The sequence below is a fragment of the Salminus brasiliensis genome, chromosome 14 (genome assembly GCF_030463535.1).
Source record: "Salminus brasiliensis chromosome 14, fSalBra1.hap2, whole genome shotgun sequence".
In the NCBI taxonomy this organism is placed as follows: domain Eukaryota; kingdom Metazoa; phylum Chordata; class Actinopteri; order Characiformes; family Bryconidae; genus Salminus; species Salminus brasiliensis.
In genome coordinates this window covers 6,527,287-6,553,181 of record NC_132891.1, presented here as the reverse complement: position 1 = coordinate 6,553,181, position 25,895 = coordinate 6,527,287, and the positions used below count along the sequence as shown (strand labels likewise).

Sequence of the window (25,895 nt, the reverse complement as noted above, 5' to 3'; positions counted from 1 at the left end):
AAAAGTCATAGTGTATCATATGTTATTTCCTCCAAGAGGTATTGTGTACGTTTACGTACCAATAACAGTCATGACTGATTCAACCTCTCTCTGTCCTCTACAGTTAAACAGGGTGCTTCAGTTCAGCTTCAAGGCTGATTCTATGGGAATTAGTGTTATCTTAGTGTTATTTAATGTTTAATGTTTATTTCAATGTTTGATGTTTGTTTATTGTTGCACCATGTTATTGTTTATTATTGCAATTTCAATCCTGTACATATTGCAGTTTTGACAATAAAGCTGACTTTGACTTTGAGATAGTCATGTACCAGCTCGAGTCATTTATTACTATAACAAATCTGGAAAATGTGGTTTTATATCATTTGGGCCTGTTAACTAAGAGTTAAAAGGGCATCAACAGTGTGCAAGTTAATGCACATCACGATGCTAAATCAAGATCCCACGCAAATATCAAACCAGCCCTAATACGGCTATTTTAGTCTTTATCTGCATCAGAAATCTGCTAATAAAAAGTGGAACTAATGTTAGCATGCACACAAGAAACCACCAGCACTGTTTGCAGGACTGTGTCTTTACGTAGGTCAGTCAGAATTAAAAGGCAAGACTGCAAAGCAGAAAAAAATAATCAACCAACAAGAGCCACTGAACCTCATTCAGTACATTCAGTAACGTTTAAACACTGAATAACTCAACCAGAAAACCTGAGAGAAATCCCATTTGCTTTTACCTGAGCATTTACCCACATGAACCTTTCCCACAGCATTGTGCACTGCAAGAGCATTGCTCGCTTTTTAAGTTCAGGATGTTGAGCCCTGAAATCCTAATGGTCTGTATTACTTATTCTCATCATTCAATAACTTTCATTACTAGAAGACAACTAAAACAACACACTGTGACAACACACAACCTCCTCCAGCATGGCCTTGTCATGCGCTAGACTCGTCACGCCCCCCCCCCTCCCCCAGGTTCTGTTCAAAACAATGTGACAATATGGGATTGTGATGATCTTAGTACTACTGCTCATTAGGCCAATGGGCTGAGTCTATTATTATACCCCCATTATTTAGTAATTACATATTTAATTGGGATGAGCAACAACACATAAATATTATACTATCATTTTTGAAGACCTTTTTTTTTTTACATATGTACTTTAATAAAGTATTTAAGTTTATTACGTGCGTTTGTTAATTTGGAACAGACAAAAACCCAGTAGTCCCAACTTTTTAATAATATTAAAATATTATTTTTTATAATAATAATATAACAAAAACTTTCATTTTTAATCATTTTTGTAAATAAACATGCAGCTGTTAGGTAGTCTAGAAATACTAGAAATTCCCGCTATGCTCGGAAGTCTCATTTAGTGAAATGTATCATGATTACAAACAAATATTGTCAAATTCCCGCCCCCAACATTGGATCACCAGACAAACTATGTAATGCATTACATTCACAATTAATTTACATTCTGTACTGACAGATTCAAGCCTGCACTTCTGCAAATGATGGGATTCCTTCCACAAAACAAGTGACTGTAAACACAACAATTCAAATGCCAATAATAAAACGTCTCCACTTGTGTTATGAACACAAAGTTTAGTGTATGCACTTTTAATACGATTCCTCTGCCTGGTTCAAACAGCTACAAGTGACTGATTTACACTGACGTACATTAATACCTGTTCATTCCGCAAGTGATGGCTGCAGATTGTAAGGGTGAAGCATTCAAGGATACTGGATAAACTGACCAATCACAGGTATTAAGTCGGGCTCCATACCCTCATAGCGATCCAACATACAGAACACTTTCACCCCCTATCATTCACTACTGAGAACTGCAGGCCCTTCGAATGCCTTCATCATGCCTTCAGATGTATTACATTTACCTCAAATCACAACTCTTTCAAACCTGGAACCTATCCAGATAGGTCTAGCACCTGACATACCTGCATTTGATCCAAACATCAAACTCTGTCGAACTGACCTTGCCACATGAAGTGAAAATGTGGAGTAAATTGAATTTTGAAGTAAGTACAGAAGTACAAATACTGCCCACAACAGCCACATCCGATAATTCTGTCTCCAACTGCAAATGGATGCTAAAGTGAGCTATTTATGGAGAACACACTCGCTACCATATTCTCTATTGGCTATATCGTTTTCCTGACCTCAGTCCAACAGAAACTCTGTGGTTGGAAAAGCAAGAACACAGTCACAACTACACCCACACACACACACACATCATTTGAAGGATCAAGAGAAACCCAGGATATTGAGTAGCAATATCTTCCCCTGGAATTTCCAAAATCCAATGGAGCATTACTCTTCAGACTACAGCACAAGAAATACCTTTACTAGGAAAGAACATCATGTGCTCAACTGCGCAGCGCCGATACACTGTGTGTCCTGATCATAAATAATCCAATCTCATTTCATCTAGTCCTATCAGTTTTGCTCACGGGGACACGCATGAATACAAAAACACATGAGCACAAGAGGCCTACCGTGAAGATTCGGCGGCCGGTCCGGTCGAAGGCCACACAGTACACAGAGGATAGGTGTCCCAGAATCCTCTTGTGCATCTTCATGTGGGAGTAGACGGCTGTAGGGACTAGCTGACCCAAACGATATGAACCGTTCAGCCTCCGACTGTAAGCTGTCTCTACTACACACACGCACACACACACACACACACACAATGAGATACAAAAGATCTAGTTTAGAAACATAGAAATGTATTTTATGTAATACAGTAACACACTAAATTACACTGAATCCAATACACTGAATTCCAAACTCACTGAATTAAGTCATTTTCATCATTTATTATTGCTCATTTTGAAGCCTCCACCTCCGCCATACAGTTATCAACATCTGAATGAACAGAATTCCATATTTCGCTCTACACAGCTACCACAGCCAATCAGAAGTGTCTTACCAATATTGGGCGGGCTTCCAAAGATGACTGGCGGCTCGGGTGGCCTGCCACAGTGCAGGGCTGCGAGGGCGGACCCCTTCCATACCACGTGCTTACAACCTGTCAACACACAAAGCACTGTCAACAAACTGTGCGTGAGAGTGGGTACTAGGCTTTAGGGGCAAGTACAGCCCCTTATAGTGAATTATCATTAATAAAAGAAACAGAGACACACACTTTTTACTACTGCCAACGATCTGTAGTGTAAGAATATAGGCGCACTTACAGAGAAATGATAAATCCTAAAATTATGAATGGCACTGTTAACATTAAATATAGACTGTAGGCTACACGTGCATCACATCTCCACTCATTTATTGTAAAAGTCCCACAATGACAATTTCATTACCCTGGTTTTGAGCTGTTAAACCAATTACCCTGCAAGATTATTATTATTACTCTGTAACAATAATAATAATTAATGATTTACTTTGATCTAATATGCACGGTATTAGGCATACCAAGCTCCTAGGTGTTAAAGAAAATAGCATAGTAAAATATTGAAAAATATAAAATTACATTTTATGAAAAATCATCCCACATATAAATACAACAGAATACACTGATCTGTCAAATCTGTGCTTGTTTGAGACATAAACAGAAAGTTTACTCTTGTTGGTGCGCAGAAGTGACTGGCGTCCCACTCCCAGTAAAGAGTTAACCCCGGGTACGCTGGCTGGCACTTCCCTCTCCAAAAGAGGACCCACGCGCTCACACACTTGCAACAGGTGATCTGGAGAAATGTGCTTATATAGCTTTACCTGCACACACACACAAAACAGACACGGCTATTACAGACAAAAACATTCTCCTCAATATCTGATACAATTCTGATGATTACACACAAAAAACTTGATTCCTAAAAAAAAAACAATCTGAGAAAAATTACATGATGTAAATGAAAGCAATTTGCATGAATTTTAAACCATTATTAAAACCAGCACTGCTACAGATGTGATTATCTGTATCTTCATATTTGCAGGACACACAATGCTATGAAATGACATCCTTACAACCTTAATAGACAGACAACTGAAGACCATCTTGCTTTTGTCATGTTTTCAGCATCGGTCTAATCCGTCTGCCCTCTCCAGCCTGCTCTTTATCTCTCAGTTCAGCAGACGCCTCCAACGCCTTGCAGTAATTAATGTTGCTTTAATTGCATTTAGCATTATCCCATTGGTGCACATACGCCAGTCCCCTGCCTCGCATACACACGCCAGCGCGCACGCACGCACACACGCACACACGCATATGCACGGCACGGTGTGACGCTGTTTTGTATCTTATGGGCGATGGATGCAGCCTGCAACACCAAACTGAAAACGTATATATATATATATATATATATATATATATATATATATATATATATATATATAAACGTATATATATATATATAATCATATGTGTATATGAGTGTATGTGTGTTAATTTTATGCTATACATTACACACACACACATATATATATATATATATATATATATATATATATTTATATATCATAATAAAATAACCTTGGTTAATACCTGTGATTATTTAGAACTGCAGCCATTTATTACATTACCATCATATTTATAAAAAATAGAATAGATTAATTGTTATAATTAACCATGTTAATTAATTAAGTAATTAATTAATAATACTATTAGTCATTATAATTATTAATAACATTGCTGCCGTTGTTGTAATTGCTAACTAATCACAATCGCCATCTTAATTACAATCGTTATGATATTGCTTTAATTATCGTTATTACAATTAATAGATTTATTACTATTATTATGTTATTCTCATTATTAAATCGCTTGCATTACGCAGCGAGCTCATTGCATTCATGTTCACCATAATACGTGCGTAAAAACGCATAATGAAAAAATTAATAAATGCGAAATTAAAAATAGCGCCCACCCCAGGTGGTGCTTCTTGCTCTTTCTTCACGATTTGATGAGGCGAGCTTCAAACCTCAAATCCGAGATCGACCCTGAATTTACCACACACACACACACACACACACACACACACACAGGAACACGCTTACGCACACACACTCCCTACAAATGCAGCCTATCGTTCAGAGTCAGCGCGCGCCACGCACACGAGGAACGCGTTAAAATATTTTTCTGCTGTCCACAACACACACACACACACACACACACATCTCCCTCAAACCCACCCGAGACAACGTGGAGAAACACACACTCTACGTGCTGTCTTCACAGCCCCTGGGATAAAGCAGTTGTTTGGCAGTTAGTTACGCAACTGATACTTCTGATGCGAGGGGGGGGGGGTGGAGGGGGGCGACAACAGAGGGGGGCACAATCTTAAACTTTTTAAAATAGACATTTCTTCACGTGCATCCCGACCAGCCTTCAACACCGCCTTCCCGAGACCTCCCAAACCCGGCGCCCTGCTCTGCTGCGAGCGCGAGCGCCTGCAAGCCAGTGTTTGTTTACATCTCAGAGCCCTGCAATTAACCCACTAATCAATAGCATATCAATTATGTTTTACCTGCAGCATGTGCAACTGTCCTCTCTCCTCAAGTCTCGCGCTGCGAAAAAAAGATGCATTTCCAAACAGCTGAAGTGGAGGGGCTTCATCCAAAATAATACAAAAGCACCCTCTAAACTCGCGCGCCTGCTTTGTAAACTCCTGGTCAAAAAAAAAAAACCCCGCTCGGTTTAAGTGTGATAAAGTGAGGTAGGTAAAGCATGTGTGTTTTTAGTGAGTGTTGGTTGTATTGCATGGAGCAGGGCGCCTCCATCCTGCCCAGCTTTCTCTCTCTCTCTCTCTCACTCTCTCTCTCTCTCTATAACACACACACTGTCTCTCTCTCTCTCTGGCGCACTGATCCCTCCTCCCCACACACACTGCCTGCCCTTCCAGCACAACACTCATGACGTATCTTTATTTCTACTACATTTTCCCCCTAACTATTCAAACCTATGGTCACCAAACTGAGACCCCCAGGTCAGTGCAAGTTTAGGGCTTTGCGTCTCGCGCGAGAGCGTGTCTGGATTTTTTCGGCTTCCCACTTCTCTGCATTTTTCTCCCTGAGTTTTTTATTTTTTTTTGCTCCTGATTTAAAAATTGCGGGAAATTCAATTTCTTATTTTGCCCTCTAAAAAAGTTTTTCTCACTTATAGGGAGCCCTTACCAAATTCTCGTAACTCCCAGGGTGCTCCTTTCCAGTCCAGTCTATCCTTTTGGGTAACAGCTGTAATGGAAAAAACAGTGTTGTGAAGGCTGCCTTGCGTTTTAAAGGGTCATTGCGGGGGGTTTTAAAAAATTGCACGGCAAAATCAGCGACAAACGAGCACGCTAAACTACAGTGCGGCGAGATGCAGCGCCAAGTAGCCTTGTGCAGCTTACCTCCTTCGCCTGAACCTCCCGTATGAGGGTCTGAAAAAGGCAGAAAGACGCTGTATTAAGCCACACGCCAGTGCAGGGGGATAGTTAATAGCCTTAAACGACAAAATCACCCACCTCTGCCGCGTCCTGGCACGGTCCAGCTTCTAAAAACCGGGCTATTAGGAAGTACAGTTCTATCAGGGAGGAAGAATACACGAGCTACATTAAGGGCGCTGTGGGAACACAGATCTGCTTTTTCAAGAAAAAAAAAAAACCTCCCGACCACAAACCTCACAGCGCCTTTTACTCACCAGACTTCAACTGCGCGACGTGTTTGCTGTCAGTGGCCATGTTTTTACGTTGTTTTGGGCTGAAGGAGAAGGTGTGTGTGGCCGTGCGAGTGGTAGCTCGGCTGCCCTGTAGTTGTCAGTGTTTGTTCACCACCAGGAAGAGCTGCGCCTCCATTCACCCAACACACACACACACACACACTCACTCATACACACACACACACTCGCTCTCTCATACACACATAATACTACACACTGAGGCAAAGGCAGCGAAGAAGAAGAAGTGCCGGCCACTATTTGTCGTCTTCCGCTCTCCGACAAATAGTCCCCTCTCTAACACGTTTAACGTGCCCCCGCGTTAATTCAGGCAAACCGCTCAACTTTAAGCGAAAGCACCCCGCTTTAAGACACACGTTTTCTTAAGAGATAACCCGCTCACGCTTGTTTGGGGTCCGGTTTGTGCTCGACGCCCCCCCCCTCCCTCCAAAAAAGCACAAGCCCTCCGCGTAGGGATACGAGGCACAGGCTAGCACACACATATAGCTATACACACACATAGGAGGCTACGATGCTAACGTTGAGGGCGAGGGAAGGCTTGTCGCAGGCGTAGCTAGCTAGCTAGCGCTCGTATCACAACATTAAACGTGTCGTCTGTGTGTTTTAAGTAATATCTGATAGATTTGAGCGTTTTTAGCAGATATAGCTGCGTGGTTTTCCCCCTCACTGTGTTCGACCATGCAGAATCTGAGCGACGCTGCCATGTTGTCTCGGACTACAACAATAATAAGGGTTACGATCAAGAGTCCGCAAAATGTACACGACATTCGCCAGCCTTTCCTTCACATTTCTTTCCGTTTTACACATATCTTCCACTCTAAGGTGTTTGGAGGCTTGCTAGGGCTCGGGAAGCCATCCCCCCGGTCGCGTTTTGAGTTAGGAAGTCCTCCATTTCTTTCCCAAATCCGAGCAGGCAGGCAGTAAAATGGGGGAAGGGTAGTAAAACAGGGGAATGTAATGAATTAAACCTCGTCAGTTACAGGAATCCACGTCTAATAGCAACAACAGAAGATGGACGACGTAGATAAACACCTTAGAAAATCCTATTAGATTTTTTTTGCCACACACAGCACAGAAAAGTCTGTCCGTGGGTACCACCACATTCATCCAAATCATAGAAATGTTTGAGTGCAGTAATTATATAGTAATAGTATTTATGGCCAATTGGTTCAGTTGTGGTCAATACCCAAACACAGAAATCAGAGATAGACCTAAAGCTGCGTATAATATTTTTTACATCAATTGACAGAGTTGTTTCTAACAATCTTGGTCACGCAAGATCAATTATATAGTGTTTAAACAGGGGCAATAACTGCATGGATTATGTAGCTATTGTCAGTATTGGCAAGATAACTGAACCTGTTATTGAGGTAAAGCCATTTAAGACATGCACACCTTTACTGACGTTATCTATTTCCAGTGTCAGTTTGAAAGAGCTCAAACTCATTTAACGTCTTGCCATAATTGTGCAAGTGATGACAGTTTTGGTCGTTTTGCCCGAGTTAAACCTCACAGGCCGGTTTGCTGGTCACAGGTTATGTCAAGTTTCTATGCCAGTAATCTCCACTGACGTTATAATTCGGGTCAAGACTGGGATCAGCCTTTGTCTGAAAAAGCAGGCCTGTCACTGAAAGAAGGGGTATTTTTTTCAGGTGTTTACTTCACCATCCATTTCTGTGAGGCAGGATGTGTAAAGACCTGTGTCTTGATCAGTTTCAGTTGCGGTATTACCTCATTCATTGGAAAGTTCAGTCATGCTAAAGGTTTGTGCTTGTGACATTAAAGGTTGTAAGACATAGTGTAAGTGTTAGATAAGGGGGAAAAGACTCAGACAGTAGCAGGCAGGGTACTAAAGGTATACAGTATACAGGTTTTGGCCTTGATTTAATTGTGGTAGACGATGCATAAGAGATGTACACTGTCAAGTCGTGTGAGTCAAGAAAATTCAAAGCATTAATCTTTATAGAGCACGACTGGGACATCCTATTTAAAGCTAGTGTGATCTTGGCATATTAAACAACAATTCCTCTATACCTAGTGCCTAATTTAGGGCCTTTATAACAAGACATGTACCTGTAAAGAAACACTCTCAAAATGCATGCTTAAACATATTAAAGCTGGTGTGACACAATGTGTATTTACCCCTCAATTCCTCAGGCTTATGACATCCTAAATGTAGTTATTGAGTAATTACATAAAGCAAAAAACCTGCTACATTCTGAAATCTTAGATTTTATGAGGAATATATCTAATATATCTCTTTTTTCTATATTGAGGTTGTGAAATGTATAATTTTAGATGATATACTAGAAATAAAGAAAGATATTGCATTATCTGACATATTAACAAAAATTGGCATGGGGTTTCCACTGGCACATGTCGTTTATATACCTAATCACAAAACACTGTTCGTGTATATATTTGTTTTGATGAATGTATGTATCGTTTTCGACCAAAACAATCTGAACAATGTAAAGGATGGCATTTCCTCTCTATCCCATTGTGATGCAGAAACCACGATATGATGTGGTACCATGAAGTTTGTGTATCATCACACCCCTGCAATTAACTCAGTCTCAAAAGGCAGAGAAGGAAATGATCATCTCCTGATCACACGCTTTCTGTAAACCTGCGATGTGCAGTAACTTTAATCAACCACTGGAGGTCAGGATCACTCAGGTGTCCAAAGTGCAGAGGCCAAGTAGGGGTCAAAGGTTATGAGGCCAAACTCAGCGGTGACTTAACTTGTTCAGTTAGTGGCAGTCTGTAGGTTTACGCTGCTGCATATCAGTAACTAAACCTAAATTCAGCTCACGAACCCACTAATCTGCCACAATGGTAAACCACTACGGCCTTCCTAACCCAACCTAACGACATTCAGCGTGATTAGGAGGGACCAAGATCAATAACATAGACCGAAGTACTGGCATATAGACGTCAGTGACAGTGAAGAGGTGTCCATTCAGCACTACCTATAACATTAATATAGCTATAACATAGGTTAGTAGTTTCACTCTGAGCAAAAAGCATGGTACTATATGGTACTGAATAGATGTTAGACCCACTGGAACCACCTTCGGAGGTATATTGAACCATTTTTTGAAAGGTTCTTTACAAAACAATGTAAAATGTCCCATAATACACAAAGGAACCTTTCATCTGTATAAGGACCATTTACACATTCAGATCTTCTTTGAAGTCTGTGAGTTGTCATGGTTGTATATAGAACAGTTCCTTTTAATTAAGGTTCCACAGCCGGGTAAGCACACCACGCCACACCAATAATAGTCCCTGGCCAAGATTCCTAACTCTGCATTCACCTACTTGTGTAACCTGATTGAAAATGAAGTAGTTCTGGATAAGAGCTTCAGACAAATGACATACTCGTCAATCTAAATAAAGAACCCTTGAAGAACCCTTTGTAAACAGAGCAGGTAGATTTACGTAATGCTGAAGTATAACTTTTGACGGATTGATTAATTTATACTTCAATAATTTTACTGTGTGTCTAGGTTTCGGCCACTCTACACACATCCTTGCAATCAGAACAATGCACATGTATTTACAGTAATGTGCATTACCACTCTTTTTGTTCAGGTTGTTCAGGTTCATTTCTTTTGGTCTATTCATCATGACATTTCAACATAGAAATTTCAACACAGTGAAGTTTTAAAGGACAGCTTGTTTGAAGGACAAATTACATTAAATCAGACAGAAAAAAACAAACATTGAGATTTTGTTCTGACAGCAGTGATTACATATTTATTAACTAATGAAGGGGAACACATTTCACCAAGTGTAGAAACACAGTATGTATCACATCGTTTAGTGTCTTTGTATTACAACTCTATTTCCACAATAACAATTATAGAATATTACACAAACCATAAAACTGCTGACTTTTTTACTTAGCATCTGAGGACATCATGGAGAACATGGCAACAAGTCCTTTAAAATCGAACAGATAATTCTAGCCAACAGTCAAACCAGTCTAATCTAACACTGCATCTTTACATTTGAGTTCCTTGTGATCTTTAACAAAAAGAGCATCCTTCAGGGACAGCTCTAAAGCTACAGTGTATGGCAGAACTTGACAATTTATTGTCCTGGCCTTTTGAGTGATCTTGGGCCTATCCAATGAGAAGCAGCCATTCAATTTCCCCTTTCTGTTCCGATCTCTTTGTGGCACTGCTGACCTTTCACTTCCTGACATCAGCAGTTGTATTTAGCGAGTGTGTGTGTGTGCGCAAGTGGTTGGTCAGGATCACATGTGTATATAGAACACAGTGGCCCAGTGAAAGGCCTTTGTCGTAACCCCTCGGACCCTCAAGAGCTTTCCACTGAGTTAAAAATACAAACTCAAGCTAAACTGAGGGCACCAGGAACATTTGTGTGTTTCTGCTAAGGTTATGAAACCTGTGGTATGGGCAGCTGCGGGCAGTAAAAAAAAACCCCAAAAAACAACAACAACAAAAACACAGAAAGCGTGTCCTTTGTATTTTATTCATTTTTATTTGAAAACATTTTCACAGACAATATTCCAAACCAAGCAGGTGGATCCTCAGAACCACGTCAGTATCCATTTCAGAACGCAACTCTCCCAGAATCTTTCCAGCACCCCTGGTTTATTGCTGTGGTCATGTGGTGTTTTTAAGGGTCATATTCAAATTCTCAATTTTAAAAAGTCAAAAACGTACACGAGTCTTAATCCGCCAACAAAGAGGATAAAAAAAAACGAAACCAATTTGGAAAATTTCATTCAGTGATCAACAATCTTCTCTTAGGTTCTCAGTCATTCACACGTGGGTATTAATTAGGAGGTTGTAATTAAAGTCCTGAAGAAGACTTTACAGTACACACTAAACTCATGAACCTGAATGTCCAGACTGCTCGTCCAGGGCACTTAGGATATGAGTTCTGGCGGCACAAACATTAACCACGTGCTTGCGATGTTAATGACGGTGGCATGGGGTGCGGATTCCAACTGACTAAGTGTTATGGATTGATATGGCAGCTGCTGGTGAAACATTTAAGAAGAAGAAGAAGAAGAAGAAGAAGAAAAAAACTTGTTTTCCTTTCTGCTGATAGATCTGTCCATGTTTGTGGCAAGAGAGGAGAACTGGGGAGGCATGGAACGTCTGAGAGGAGTATGAGAGTTTGCTAAGTGAATCTACAATGACGAGTCTAAAAAAAAAAAGTTAGCATCTTACAAAATACTCAATAAAGAATACAAAAATTGTCTTTCGATTCCCCAGAAAACCAGCTAGAGTCACTCCTTAGCATCAGCCTCAGCGGCCTCAGATTCCTGCAGGACATGAACAGAGAGAGAGAGAGAGAGAGAGAGAGAGAGAGAAAGAGAGACATAAAGAGAACATGGTCACTTGATTGCACTCAGTGAATTGTTGCTGTTGTGGAAAGTATCAGTATTTATGTTAGTTGCACTGCCTTAACAAAAGTGAAACCACATGGTTAGTACCACATAATCTCTACATCACGCCTCTGAAATGAGAAAACAGGCCAACACACTACAATATACTTACCCAGCCAATTTGGAAAGAAATCAATGAGGTACTGAGCATTATACTTTTTGATACACTGCAAAGCCAAAACTCAAGCAAGCAGCAAAATGGACTCGAATGCATGGACACATGTTTATACTGTACTTGTGGCAATACCTACTACAGCACTGTGGCTTTCATCTATAATGAATACAACCCTGTTTGCAAACAGAAAAATATATAAGTATGTATATGTACGTAATTAACTCTAATAATAGACCAGACTCATATTAAAGGTGAAAATCTGAATTTCATTTTCAAAGTTTCAAAGTTCATTTTAAGTATAATTGTAAGCATGGGCTTTAAGGTCAATAGGTTAGGATAGTAAACAGCTGAACACTGTTTAACACAGGACAGTCAAACTAAAGTTCTGCTCCAGTCACCAATTGTATCACTGAACTTGTATGAAGCTGAGTGATCTGTGTTAAATCACAGTTTTTACTGGCCTTAACAACAGTGTGTGTTGAGTCTTTCTGTCTTAATTATTCCTCTCTCCATAATACCAACATTCAATACTAAGGACTCACAGTTTACATATAGCAGCAGAACACTGCTGATAACACATAAAAGGTAAAGGTAAAGGTGCACGCATTTGTCTCTGTACAGTGTACACTGTACAGCGAAATGTGTCCTCCGCATTTAACCCATCTGTGGTAGTGAACACACACTCACACTAGTGAACTAGGGGCAGTGAGTACACACACACCCAGAGCGGTGGGCAGCCAACTCCAGCGCCCGGGGAGCAGAGAGGGTAAAGGGCCTTGCTCAAGGGCCCAACAGTGGCAGCTTGCTGAGCCCGGGAATCGAACCCACAACCCTGTTATCGACAGCCCATTGATCATAAAGAACTTTTTGGTGGGCAAAACTGAGCAAAACTGTAGATGGCTGTGCCGCTTCAGAACACAAAACCCATTTAACTGATAGCAATACAGGCTGAACTGCGAATGTAAACACAGCACACCACCAGGGTTAGAATGACAAAAACATGTAACATGTACTTCTAACATCTAACATTTAACATGAGAACGATGTGTTATAACACAAAACCAAGAAATGGTTGAGAACTAACAACAACAGAAGTGAGAAAAGCGTAAACACAAGTGTTAACTTAAAATCTTATCAGAATTGGTTCATGTTGGCTTAATTGAATTAAGGGGTTAAACAGAAGTGCAAACTTCACTTTTCAGATGGGTTTTTATCCTGTAAAAAACCATAACCCAGAAAGGAGCTGGAAGCGCAGCTTTAATATTTTTTGAGACTGCCAATTGAATGGAATCCACTATGTAACACTACAGGACTCTGGGCTTCTGGGGTACTTCTATCTTACACACAGGAAGCACCTCTGTGACTGTATTTCTGTCCACCCGGCCAATACTAATCCAATTGGAATAGGGCTTACATCCTAAACCCTATTCTGACGGGATTAAATTTACTATGGGTTCTGGGGTAATTCTGTCTTCCTTTATTTTCTGTTTTTTTTTGTCATCCTCATCCTCTGAGAAAATTACACACCTATTTTCTTTCTTTTCGCTTAATTACAGGCATATATACCTTACCTACTGTGTAATTAACAACTATTTCACTGAACTAAATAAGTTTAGTCCCACGTCTCTGGTTTTCTAGGTAGGCGGTGCCTCTCACTGGGAAAAAAGCGCACATACCCCAGATCCTTCAGTGCATTCTAAACATCCTACAGAAGGAAAAGCCGAATTGCTTTGCACTGAATGCGATCATGTGACAACATGGCGCACACATTCGGGCACTGGAAATTCATGCCGGCCTCACACCAAACCACTTTCTAAGTGATTTCACTGTCACAAACGTCCATAGCTGGACTATAATCACGTGAGTTTTGTTAGAGCTGTCCTAACTGACGTTCCGATAAAATTGTTAAATGTTAAATGACTCGTTTTTAGTCTGGGCTCTTGCTAATTGTGACGTGGACATTAGAGATGACCAACAGGGGAGCTTTCTCCAGCACCAAAAAGGAAGCAGCAAAGCAGCAAAATGATCAAATAAAAAATAAGATTAAGAAAAAAATAATGAAATAAAGGGATTTAGTAATAGCAATAGGAATTTAGTTGTAGTCTTAGAAATAGTGACCCTGTATGATTCTTAGTCTTTGTAAAGTGATCTGTGAGAGTAACTGTCTTCAGAGTGTGTCAGACTTTAGTTTTTTTTAAAGTCTTCTAGTGTATAGTAAGCATTAAAGTAATCCAGTCTGAACAGGGCTATAGAGTATATATTCACAAAGACGACAGTCACGACTCTAGACTTTTAGGGGTCAAAACATCTGGAAGTCTTGATGTCGATAAATCAGTTTTATGGATTCGTCTTCTGAATTCCCTGCTATGTGTGACGTGTCGCAGGTGCAAAATGTAACACGTAACGCAGACATACTTTTAGCCTCAACACCCTTACACACACAAACAAATACACACTGAAGTGTCACTCTTCACACTCCCATACCCTTTTTACTCTCACTGTCTCCCACTGCCCTCTGACGGACAGGAAGGTGGGGGATGGACTCCTCGGGGATGACACAGTAACAGATGAGCGAGAGATGCAAATCTACGTGAGTGAGATTGTGTGTGTTAGTGTGTGTGTGTGTGTGTGTAAGAGAGAGAGAGCGGGCGAGGGGAAGGAAAATTAGATAGAAGTTATGATTACATAATGAAAGTTAATACTCATGAAGCTCTACCAACAGCAGAGACACCAAAGGCTGTTTCCTGTTGATGTTCTTCACACAGAATGTAATTAAGAGGTTTCTGGTTCAGGTTGTTATAAGTTATGCCAAGTCCTTATCAATGAGACGATTCAGCTTGATTCTGTTACAGATAAGCTGGTTTGAGGGGTACTGCAAATGCACATGCAGCAATTGTTTTAGCATTAGCATTCATCACATGCAGATTTAAGTGTTTAACAGTGATGTGTAGATGAACTGAGATCATCTATATATATATATATATATATATATATATACACACACACACACACACCGAGCACTTTGTTAAGAAGACCTGTACACCTGTTCATGCAATTAGATGAACAGCCAAACGTCAGCAGTGCAATGCATAAAATCAAGCACATATGGGCCAGCAGCTTCAGGTAATGTTCATATCAACCACCAGAACAGCGAAAATTGTGATTTTAGTGATTCTGAGCATGGCATGATTCTTGGTGCCAGATGGACTGGTTTGAGTATTTCCAGAACTTCTGATCTCCTGGGAGTTTCAGCACAGTCTCTAAGTGTACTTACTCAGAATGGTGTAATAAGAAAAACACATCCAAAGAGAGGCAGTTCTGCAGACAAAAATGCCTGTGAGGTCAACAGAGAATGTCCAGACTGGTTGAGCTGACAGAAAGGCTAGAGAAACCCATATATCCCCTCTGTACAACTGCGGTGAGCAGAAAAGCATCTCGGAATTAACAACACATCCAACCTTGAGGCAGATGGGCTACAATAGGAGAAGACAGTGTTGGGTTCCAACACGAACAGAGATCAAAGGTAGTACCGACTGTTAAGCATGGTGTTGATAGCATCGCATCCTCTGGCTAGTGGACCTGGTTCACTGCCAAGTGGATGAAATACTGAAAAAGGAAGGCTACCTCATAATTCATAATTCAGCTTAACCTCAAACCAGGCTGCAGTGCCCACCAAAACTGGACAGTAAACTGAAAGAATTTAGCCTGGTGTGATATAAGGATTTAGTGCTGAGGCACACATTGCTTGAATCCATGGAGCCAACCTGCCTTGTGTCAACAGTCTAGACTGGTGGAGGTAATGGTGGTGTAATGATGTGGGGAATGTTTTCTTGGCACACATTGGGCCCCGTTAATACCAATCAATCACTGCTTGAATGCCACAGGTTATTTGAGTACTGGTGATGACCCTGTGCATCCCTTTACCCACCTAGTAAAGTGCTCGGTGATTGTATACGCATATGTACGCTTTCATTTACTCCCGGAAATATCAATTACAGCCCTTGTTCTTGCACTTCAAATAGATCATATAGTTGTCTCTGTCTCACTCTCATTACAGCTGTGTGTAAGTGAACAGTCTTCTTCAGTTCGGTAGTTCTACAATGTTAAAATGAACTAACTGAGGAAGTCATTCAGCTCTGTACAAAGTTTTAAGATGAGATAAAGTAACTGTATATTTTAAGCACACCTGTTTTGTCTGACAACACATTAATAGTGTGAAAATACACTGTCTTACCCCCTCTTGCTTGGTCTCTCCATTCTCGGTAGGCACCGCCTCTTTTTCCTCCTTCTTTCCTTTGGCCCCACCCTTCTTTCCTTTTACCGCTTTATCATCAGATGGCTTCTGGAATCAACAATCAGGACTTCAGTGTCACAGTATAGTTACTGAACACAACAACATGAAAATCTATCAGAAAAGTCAAATAAGAAAAAAAAACTAAAAACTTACTAGATAGTGACCAAATTGTACAGTCATCATAACATGGGCAAACAGGACCAGAGCATTTAAAGGCCAATCAGGCCAAGACTGTTCTTAATTTCAACCAATCCAACCGCGTCTCAATATGCTAATTATGCCATACACATACAGGCAGCAGTGCTATATAGAACCATGTCATCTCGAAGAACCACACAGTTGAATTCATAATGGTTCTTTGCCTGGATGAATGTAAAAAAAAACTCCTCTTGTTTAGAGCCCTCTCAAAAAGGGTTCAGTCACACCAAAAACTAGTTCCACTATTATTACAAGTCTGGTACTATACATAACCCTATTTGCTTATCTGTGGTATCAAAGATACATCATCCAGATTTTTAGTAAAACTCAAATTCTGACTACGGGTGTAAGAAAGTCTCAATATATCAAAGTATCATGATATTATGTTTTGCCATACTGTATCAATTCTCAAAAACAGTATGTTTTTTTAATCAATAATTTACAAGGACTGGAGGCAGACGCTGGGTTATTTATGTTGTGTTAAAACCAACACCTCTAGACGGCAGTGTTGTACTCATGTCTTCAGATCTCACTGTTCTGATTGGATAAAAAGTCAACTTTTCTTTAATGCTAATTTTATGCAAATGATGGTATGTTTTTATACTTTGATAGTGTTCCTAAAATGTAATTTTAAAAGCCAATCTTCTTGCCAATACACAGCCCTAAATCTGATACTCAAGCTAAGGGTTAAATAAAGTAAAATAATGAAAGCTAAACTTCATGTGAAAACTGTAAACCTTCATTTCCTACACCATTTTATCCCAAATTAAGTCTTTTCTCTCATATGGCACCACTGGGAGTAAGGTGGTGAGGAACTAGGCGATTTTGTCCTTCCTTCCTGTTAGGAAATATACACAAGCTCTCAGGTTCCTTGGTCACTTACATCCAGCATTTCCCACTGGTTCCCAAATAGGATTGAGATCTCAGAAACATGCACCTTCTTTCCTAAATCTACGATAGAGTAGTTGGTGACTTGTAATCAGGATCACTGTTCTGCTGAAAAATGATGAAATAAATGCAGTTTTTAAGTCTTCCGCTGATCTGTTTCTCCATCCATTTGTCTTTCTATGCGAATGAGCTTTCTGGACCCTGCTGCTGAGAAAACCCCACATACCATGACTTCACTGTGGAGATGGTGAGATACGCTCTGTGGTGAGTTAAGCACAGCACTTGACAGTTAAAACCAGAACGGTTTCCTTTTGTCTCAACAGGCTTTAACACCTTTTGTCCTTTTTTTTTTTTTTTGATCAAGCAGATGTGTTGCAGATTCAATGTAGGCTCCCGTGGCTTCCTTCAAGCTACTCTCCTACAAAGGCCACCTTTTTGCACCTAGGTTAAGCAATTTTAACCTACAGTTGTGATTGAAAGGTTATGTACACTCAGAAGACATGAATGGCATGGCAATATTGAGCCTTCAGCACCTCAGTACCCCAATAAAAAGGGCTTGTTTGCCAAATTATTAAAAGGTTTAGCCACTCTGCCATGGTTTAAAAGAAGACCCACCCTTAGCTGAGAGAAAATTGTTTCGGATGGTCAAGAACAACACCGGAACCATCAAAGCTGAAACACAAGAACACCAGCATTGTCCCTGTCTTAGATCAAGTGAGTTTAACGTGGACTGAGGGGACTGAAGACACCTTCCAGCTCAACAAAGGTTTGGAGCTGAACACACAGACAAAGAAAAAGCCTTCTGGTGGAATGTATAGGCTTAAGAAGATTGAGATGTTTAGAAACAAGGCACTCAACCCCAAGAATGCAGTACCAACTGTTAAGCATGGTGGTGGTAGCATCATGCTCTAGGGCTACATGGCTGCCAGTGGACGTGGTTCATTGCACAAAGGGGATGAAATATTAAAAAAGGAAGGCTACCTCAGAATTATTCAGCATAACCTCAAACAATCAGCTGGAGGCTGAAACCTGGACACAGCTGGGTGTTCCAACAGAATAATGACCCCAAACACACAACAAAGGTGGATGTGGAATGGATAAGGTTTTCTTGGGTAAATAGCAAAGCACTTTGTAAGTCGCTCTGGATAAGAGCGTCTGCTAAATGCCTTAAATGTAAATGGATAACATGAAACATTGAGCCCAACGTCCTGATCTCAACCCTGCTGAACATATGTATACTATACTTGGATTACACTGTAGTTGGATCTGTGCCAGGGAACCAACTAACTTAACTGCACTTTAAAAATTCTGCCAAAAGCCTGGTAAAGGTGCAACTTGCTAATGGACTTGCTGTATATATGTATAATTCTGATCCTGTTTTGATAACAGAAAACTCCCCAGTTGTATTTTTTCTATTAAAGACGTATGTTGTAACTCATTCTGCCACAGAAAAAGAACAGTTTAAACAAATCATTGAAAACCTAATTGTGCCATGACAATTAGGTTTTCAATGGCCTATGATGTGCATGCAAACTTTTGACCACATCTGTATCTCAGGCTCTGCACCACTGTAAGTCTTTCAAAGTTGTTCTTGGACTTAGTATAGCATCCAGATTGGTCTGTGGCTGGTAGTTCAGAGTGAAAGACAAAATAATCTAGGCATTTTTGCTACATTTAGGCTACCTCTGTTTTTTTATTACAGTATATACCAATCAGCCATAACATTAAAAACACTAAGGCAGCTAGTGAACTTGTGTTGAAAGCAGGAAAATTTGTGATGGCTAAAGGACTGGGCCAGAATATCTCTAAAACATCAGGTAGGTCTTGTGGGATGTTCCCAGTGTGCAGTGGCCAGTATCCACCAAATGTGGTCCAGGAAAAGACAACTACGCCATTCCCTGGACGTCTTAGTGATAGATACCACAGGACACCTTCAGAAGTCATGTTGTAAAGTCATGTTTGTTGAGTCAGAGCCGTTTAGGGGAGCTACACAATATGTCAGGTGGTGTAATGTTATGGCTGATTGGTGTACATGGCATAGACAGAGCCTTTAATTTGAAAAATTAAAGTTAATGCTTTAAAACCCTCATGATTAACATAATAGGTTTAATTCTGAACCTACTAGCAAAAAAAACAACCATCATCCATGCACACAAGCAGACGCCAATTAAACTGACTGGATTGCTTGTTAAGGATGTTAACACCTGAAGAATTGCCAAGCCAAAGTGAAAGAGTCATATGCAATGTTTTTTTGCTTCTAACTTACCTGTTAAATGTCATCAGGTTTTCTATTTAAATATATTACTTTATTAAAAACGATATACTTCATCTAGCAATTTCACCTGTTAAAGTCTGATTAATTTTGTACATGACCTAACCTAAAAGATGCAGAAAAGCCTGCCAAACACACATGCATCAGAATCTGACTGAACACCCTAATATGCAAAAAGACCTAAAGCCTAATATCTTGTCAAATGAACACAAGCCACATGCAAAGTACATGTAAAAAGCTAAAAAGTGATCTGACCAGTGTTCTAATGCAGATGCGCATGAGCTCATGCATGCATGCTTTGGTGTGTTTCTGTGATTGTTATTACCTTAGCTGCAGGTTTCTTGGGTTTGGGCTCTGGTTTAGGAGGAGCTGGTTTCTGTTGATCAAAGAAAGAAAAATGTTAAAGAATGTTAAAGTTACAGCAGCACAAATCAGTGAGCTGATTAACAGCCTTAAAACATTGACTTTACCCATTTGGCTCTCTCCAACACTTTCTTTTATATATTTTAAGCAAAATATGTGAGCAAATTTTAAGCATTTTTTTTTCAGGTTCAAAATTGCACAAAAAAGGAAAACGACCCAAAGCAAAGGTTTGGGCACTCTGCATGGTCAGTATGTTGTTTAACCTTCTATCACAGCTTATGATCTATAGTAGCAGTAGTAACATTTTTCAGATTATTATCCATTATTCCTCACATAAAGCTTCCAGATTTGTGCTGAGGGTCTTGGCAAAAGCTTGGTTTGCAACATAGGAAGTGGGTTGTAGATTTTGAGGTGTGTTTAAGATCATTATCCTGCATTATCCTATTCATTCTTCCCTCTACCAGTAAAGTTCCTCGTGCCACTGGCTGCAACACAAGCCCACAGCCAGACTGATCCTCCCCTGTTCTTCTTCATGAAGTTCAGCACCCTTTTTCCATCAAACATCTCCTGCTTTCAATTATTAATAATTATACTCTAGAATAATTTGAGTATATTATTATAGGATATAATACGAATCATAGGCAGCTGCTTAGAGGAGCCAATGGCTGCAAATTGTTGAGACATGGTTGGAGGAGTATTTAGGAGGAGTATTTATAAAGCTTTTACATTTGCATCATCTGGTCTTTCCTAGAGATGATTGTAAATAAGCTGTAGCCATAACAAGCTCATTCTGTGAGACCTCAAATCTCTTGAGTCTCCAAACATTTGCATGGTGTCTTTTCTTTTTCTTTTTTTTTTACTCTGAAATTGTATGAACCAAAAATACACTAATATTTAATTTAATATTTATATTTTGATATTGAACTGTATGCCTTTTTGAGATTAGTTAATTGTCTACTCACTTATCTTTCACTCAAACACAGTTTTAATCACTTCTATTATTTTTTATTTCACTTTATTAATTTAATATACAAATACAGACATATTTTAGTGTGTTTTTTTATATAATAATCTTTAAAGCAACTAGAATTTTTTTATACATCTGGTCTCAGTTATTTTTTTTAGAAACTATCATGATATTATTTTGTCATATTATATTGTGTCAGTACTAATTACACACCACTCAAACATCTTCCAACAACCTTTTTTTGGACAAAGATGCAAGTTATTGTTACTTAATATTAAATTGACGCATAGAGAGACTTACCGAAGACAGGCGCTCTGACCTCCGAGTGGGCTGAGAGAGAGAGATAGAAAGATAGAGTGAGGGACAAATTTGTGTACATACTTTTTGTGTAAATATTTAAAATGTCCTACAGTTATTAGCAAGGAGACTCATACATATGACAAAGAGTTTTACATACATTTACATTCAGTGCTACAGTGTCTCATCAGTATTAGCTGCCTAATGTCATTCATGTATAACAACATCATTTAGTAGAATAAGAGAAATGCTACAAACTTTGTCCTGATTGTCTAAAATGAGTACTGATGATTAATTATTCTGTATAGTTGTATCTTAGATGGACATCTAACAATACCCACACATTTTTATACACAGTAGTACAGGCCTAGAAATAATATAATATAATAATATATATAAATATTTAGAAGCATTGCTGTGAGTACTTAATTGCCTTTCGCAACAAGAGCATTAGTTGTGTCTGGGTGTTGGATGATCACCACCCCACCTCATTCCCAACTCATCCCAAAAGTACTGGGTGGAGCACCATCCATCATTCCAGAGAACATAGTTCCACTGCTCCACAGCTCAATACTGGGGGTTTTATATCCCTCTAGCCAATAGGGTCGTGTGTATCTACTCCAGAGAACCCTGTTCTATTGGCAATATGTCTCTACAGCGACTAGACAAGCTATATGTGTATTTGCACATGGGTTGAGTTTGAAGTAGCTGAATGCATTCATTAGAAGGAGTGTCCACAAACATTAGGACATATAGTGTATGTTGATGTAGTGATCTAATATTGTAATGTGATCATGTATATAACTCACCTCCTGCTTTGTAACTTTAGTTGAGTCTTTCCCCTCTGCTCCCTCAGGTGACTGGAGGAGGAAACACACAAACACACACACACACACACACACACACACACACAGAAGCATACTTTGCATTATCTCTAAAAGAATTATTAGTAATGACTACTTTGTCAACAAACATTCAGCACTGGCTTTCCTTGTGCCATATGAAATATGCAATAACTGTCAAAGTAGCAATAATTAGAAGATAAATTACTAATTAACCCAGTACATCTACTGTTGCTCACTACGGTAATTAAAATATAATTATGGTCTTTATTTTCTGATGAACTGATCTATTTAGATACTCAAATATGTTATCTTTTGAATGGGGTCAATAAAGGTTATTTGATATAACATCTTACTTATTGTAGTAAATATACACACGACCATTGTTTCCTACAAAAACAACTCCAGCCTAATGTTGCAGATATATTTATATAACTGATGTCTAAACACATACTTTTGCATGTTGAATTAGTCTTTTGATCCATGTTTTTATGCAGTTTTAATGCTCTGGTTTACATTTTATTATAATATTTTCTGTCATGTTGGACTACAGAGCTTAGGCAGCGGATATAAGCAGGAATCTGTGTGTGCTTTATATCTGATGCACTGTAAAATGATTCACAGCTATTTTTAATTTAAAAATAGCTACAAGCCCTACAGGCCCTAATTCACCTGTCCAATCACTGTGATTTACAATAACTGGCCTATCAGATGTCACCTAAATATTAATATGCCTTCTAGGTAGGGGTGGGCAGTATGATGGTATTTTATTGAATCGTGATACATTTGTTAGCATGATGCATAATATGCTTTTATGGCCTTATTATCGATATCATGAGTACTTCAAGAACACTGACCAACTGCATGTTTCATTACAGAGAGGGCAATTAGTCCTGTTTAATTGGGTGGAGTAGAAAGCAAATTGTATAAAATCACTGTAGTTAGTATTTGGATAGCAGGTTTTAAAATCTGCATTTGTCTGCATGACAGAATATTGTGATAAATATTGTATATCATGAAAATATTGTGCATTTTTACCATACCTCCAGGCGTTCATGAGCTAAACATTTTGGTCAAATGCCAAAATCCACAGTCCAAAATGTTACAAATTTTCATTTAAAAGGAAAAGTCCCACTTGTAGTTATAAAACTGCCATGATTTAGCTTTTTAATCACACAGTATTTAATTAGAAGTCTATACCTATACCTTCTGGTAAAATGTGTTTTCAAAAATTTAATCAGCTCATGAAAATCTGAATTTCAGTTCTGAAAATGATCTGTCTGTTTAATATGTATGCATCTGGGGCCCACTGGCAGCAGAGAAAAGTGCTCTCACTGAGAGCGAGTGAAGGAGGTCCCATTCTCAGTTCAGGGTTTTTACCTGTGAATATGGTCAATACTGGCAACACTTACAAAAACACTGCTGTGTTTTATTAAAAAGGGCTCGCTTTGTCATTCAAACAAACATCTTAGTGTTAAGGTCATTCTAAATGGTAGAGAAAGTGCTGACCCTCGCTCTACCCTTTGAGCATCCTAAGTTTAGGGTCATCCCTGCGTAGTACTTCATTTGAGCTAACACACAAATTGTTGGAAATAAATCTCGACCAAAAATATACCTGAATCTTAAAATATGCGCATTCTTACACTTTTTTATATTATTTATTATTATAGTTATTGTGATACATTTTGTCTCAATGTTCTTTGCTGAGCATATTGTGGATATTGTCAGTACTGAATACAGGCCAACTGCATTTCTATAGTGTGCAGCCCCATATATATATGTATATATATATATATATATATATATATATATATATATAAATAAATGAAATCATCAAGCAAATCATGTTATATTTATGTTGATATATATATACTTATTATAACACAATAATAATAATAATAATAATAATAATTTGTATTATAACATTACTTCTATTACTAATACCTGTGTGTTTGACCAAACATCTAACACTGGGAGCTTTATTCTGCTTTCTACCTCACTGTTATTCCCAAAACCCAGAGCTTACACACAAAACCTTAAAAATCAGCTTCGTTCCTGACTTCTAAATCATTAAGTTAAAATATGCACTTCCTCATATCTAAAGATGGCATTTTTTTGTTACTGTGATGCATTTCATCTCAGTGTTCACCAGTTTTCCTCTAGTTTCTCAAGTCTGAAAAAATAACATTATAATAATATAAAAATATTTTGATATACTATTATTTTTATCCCTAATTTAATTATAATCATATAAAGTACTTCTAATTAAACATACCTGTGTGTATGAAAAAATTATGGATGACAGTAAACCCAACTCTCACACTTGAAGCTTTTCCCTAGCTGCTTCCTATCTGCCCCATTATCTTATGTCCACAAACCCAGCGGAAGCCCTATGGAGGGATTCACATGTGCATGTCACCTCCAGCACTTTCAGTGAATCGCCCTGACCTACAATGCAAATGCAGGCAGTGTGGGGGAGAAGTCGGGCCTGTTTTCCCAGCGTTTTCACACACTCGCTCTCTCTCACTGTAAGGCTGCTCCAGCCTAATCCACACTCCGTAGTTCTACAGCCAAGGGTCCTTGTTCGGTTTATGCTGGAGTGTGCCTGGCGCTCTCCCTCTCCCTCTCCCTTCGTGCCAGTTGTCTGTGTGGCGCGTCCCCGCGCTTTTCGCGTTCCCGAGACGGTTCAGTGTGATTGACGAGCCGGCTGGTTACATACGGGTCTGCACCGCAATGGGGGAGGAGGCAAAGGGTGTCGTTTCATATAGGGCTATAAATAAATAATGCATTCCTCTATCGATCGACCAAGGTGAGCTGATCGAAGAGGAGCGTTCTCCGGCACGCGCAACAGTATCTCGTTAAAGTCGTAATGCGCTCGTGTTTAGCGCGAGGCAGAGCGGTTTGGGCAGCCAGAGCCCTGAAGCATCACCGCCAAGTGACATTCAGCGCAAGTGCGCACAAAGTGGCGACTCTCCGGCTAATAAAACGACCAACTATCATGGAGGAAACGAGCAACTGTCGACGACGACTGAATGAGACGGGGAAAAAAACAAACGATAGTTGGGCTCTTTTTTTGGGGGGGTGCACGGGCTCGCGCGGTTATACGCGGCACGTTTTACGACGCGACGACGTTTTTTCCCCCACAAACTTAATCTTTGCTTACCTGCTCGACATTTTGGAGACATGATCACCGGAGAAAAACCGAGCCCGCTAGACCCCTGAAATAGAGACGACGAGGGGGGAAAATCGCCGTAGCAAGAATACAAATAAAACGTCCTTACCTTCCTCTTGGGCATTTTGCCTAGTTGTTTTTTTCACTTGCTTTACTTCAGCTGAACAGGTCTGTCTGTATTGACCCGAGAGGTGAGGGAGTGAGTTTGTAACTACCACGGAATACTGGATCAATATCTAAAACACCTCTGGTAATAACATGTTAATAATATGCAGACCCGAAACCCCGCCCACGCTCCCTTCAATTGGCCAGCTCCCTTGGCACTTCTCCCACCGCTTCTCTGTGATTGGCTCGTCTCCCCGATATGTAAATATATCGAC

General features: G+C 39.6%; 3 protein-coding genes across 8 annotated transcripts in view; 1 reads left to right on the top strand and 2 right to left on the bottom strand.

Annotated features, from left to right (window-relative positions):
- phip (pleckstrin homology domain interacting protein) overlaps window positions 1-7,221 on the bottom strand; it is a 50,198-nt gene extending 42,977 nt beyond the window's left edge. For 2 of the 5 annotated variants that reach the window (XM_072697493.1, XM_072697494.1), the window contains exons 1-7: window positions 6,644-7,221; window positions 6,468-6,526; window positions 6,354-6,383; window positions 6,139-6,198; window positions 3,591-3,741; window positions 2,942-3,040; window positions 2,508-2,668 (exon numbers count right to left, since the gene is read on the bottom strand). In XM_072697493.1, the coding sequence (XP_072553594.1) occupies window positions 2,508-2,668; window positions 2,942-3,040; window positions 3,591-3,741; window positions 6,139-6,198; window positions 6,354-6,383; window positions 6,468-6,526; window positions 6,644-6,683 (600 nt within the window). In that variant the 5' untranslated portion in view covers window positions 6,684-7,221. Of the gene's footprint in view, window positions 1-2,507; window positions 2,669-2,941; window positions 3,041-3,590; window positions 3,742-5,492; window positions 5,752-6,138; window positions 6,199-6,353; window positions 6,384-6,467; window positions 6,527-6,643 lie in introns of those variants that run through there. The other 3 variants (XM_072697495.1, XM_072697496.1, XM_072697497.1) reach the window with 2 other exon arrangements.
- The window catches only part of rps12 (ribosomal protein S12), an 86,059-nt gene that overhangs the window by 543 nt on the left and 59,621 nt on the right, over window positions 1-25,895 (top strand). The window lies entirely within an intron of this gene.
- Window positions 11,172-25,793, bottom strand: hmgn3 (high mobility group nucleosomal binding domain 3). Of its 2 annotated transcripts, none has more exons than XM_072697182.1 (6): window positions 25,625-25,779; window positions 22,311-22,361; window positions 21,505-21,534; window positions 20,200-20,250; window positions 16,457-16,564; window positions 11,172-11,984 (listed from the first exon to the last, which is right to left on the bottom strand). In XM_072697182.1, exons 1-6 carry the CDS (start codon window positions 25,637-25,639, stop codon window positions 11,949-11,951), a joined length of 291 nt encoding a protein of 96 aa, XP_072553283.1. In that variant the 5' UTR covers window positions 25,640-25,779; the 3' UTR covers window positions 11,172-11,948. The 2 variants fall into 2 exon arrangements, with proteins under 2 accessions (XP_072553283.1, XP_072553284.1); XM_072697183.1 differs by lacking the exon at window positions 11,172-11,984 and adding an exon at window positions 11,991-14,808 and having other exon boundaries at window positions 25,625-25,793.

Coding starts and splice junctions, on each gene's coding strand:
- hmgn3 (XM_072697183.1), bottom strand. Junction 21,535..22,310: donor CTAAAGTTACAAAGCAGGAG/GTGAGTTATATA, acceptor TCTCTCTCTCAG/CCCACTCGGAGGTCAGAGCG. Junction 16,565..20,199: donor CCAAGAAACCTGCAGCTAAG/GTAATAACAATC, acceptor TGTTGATTCCAG/AAGCCATCTGATGATAAAGC.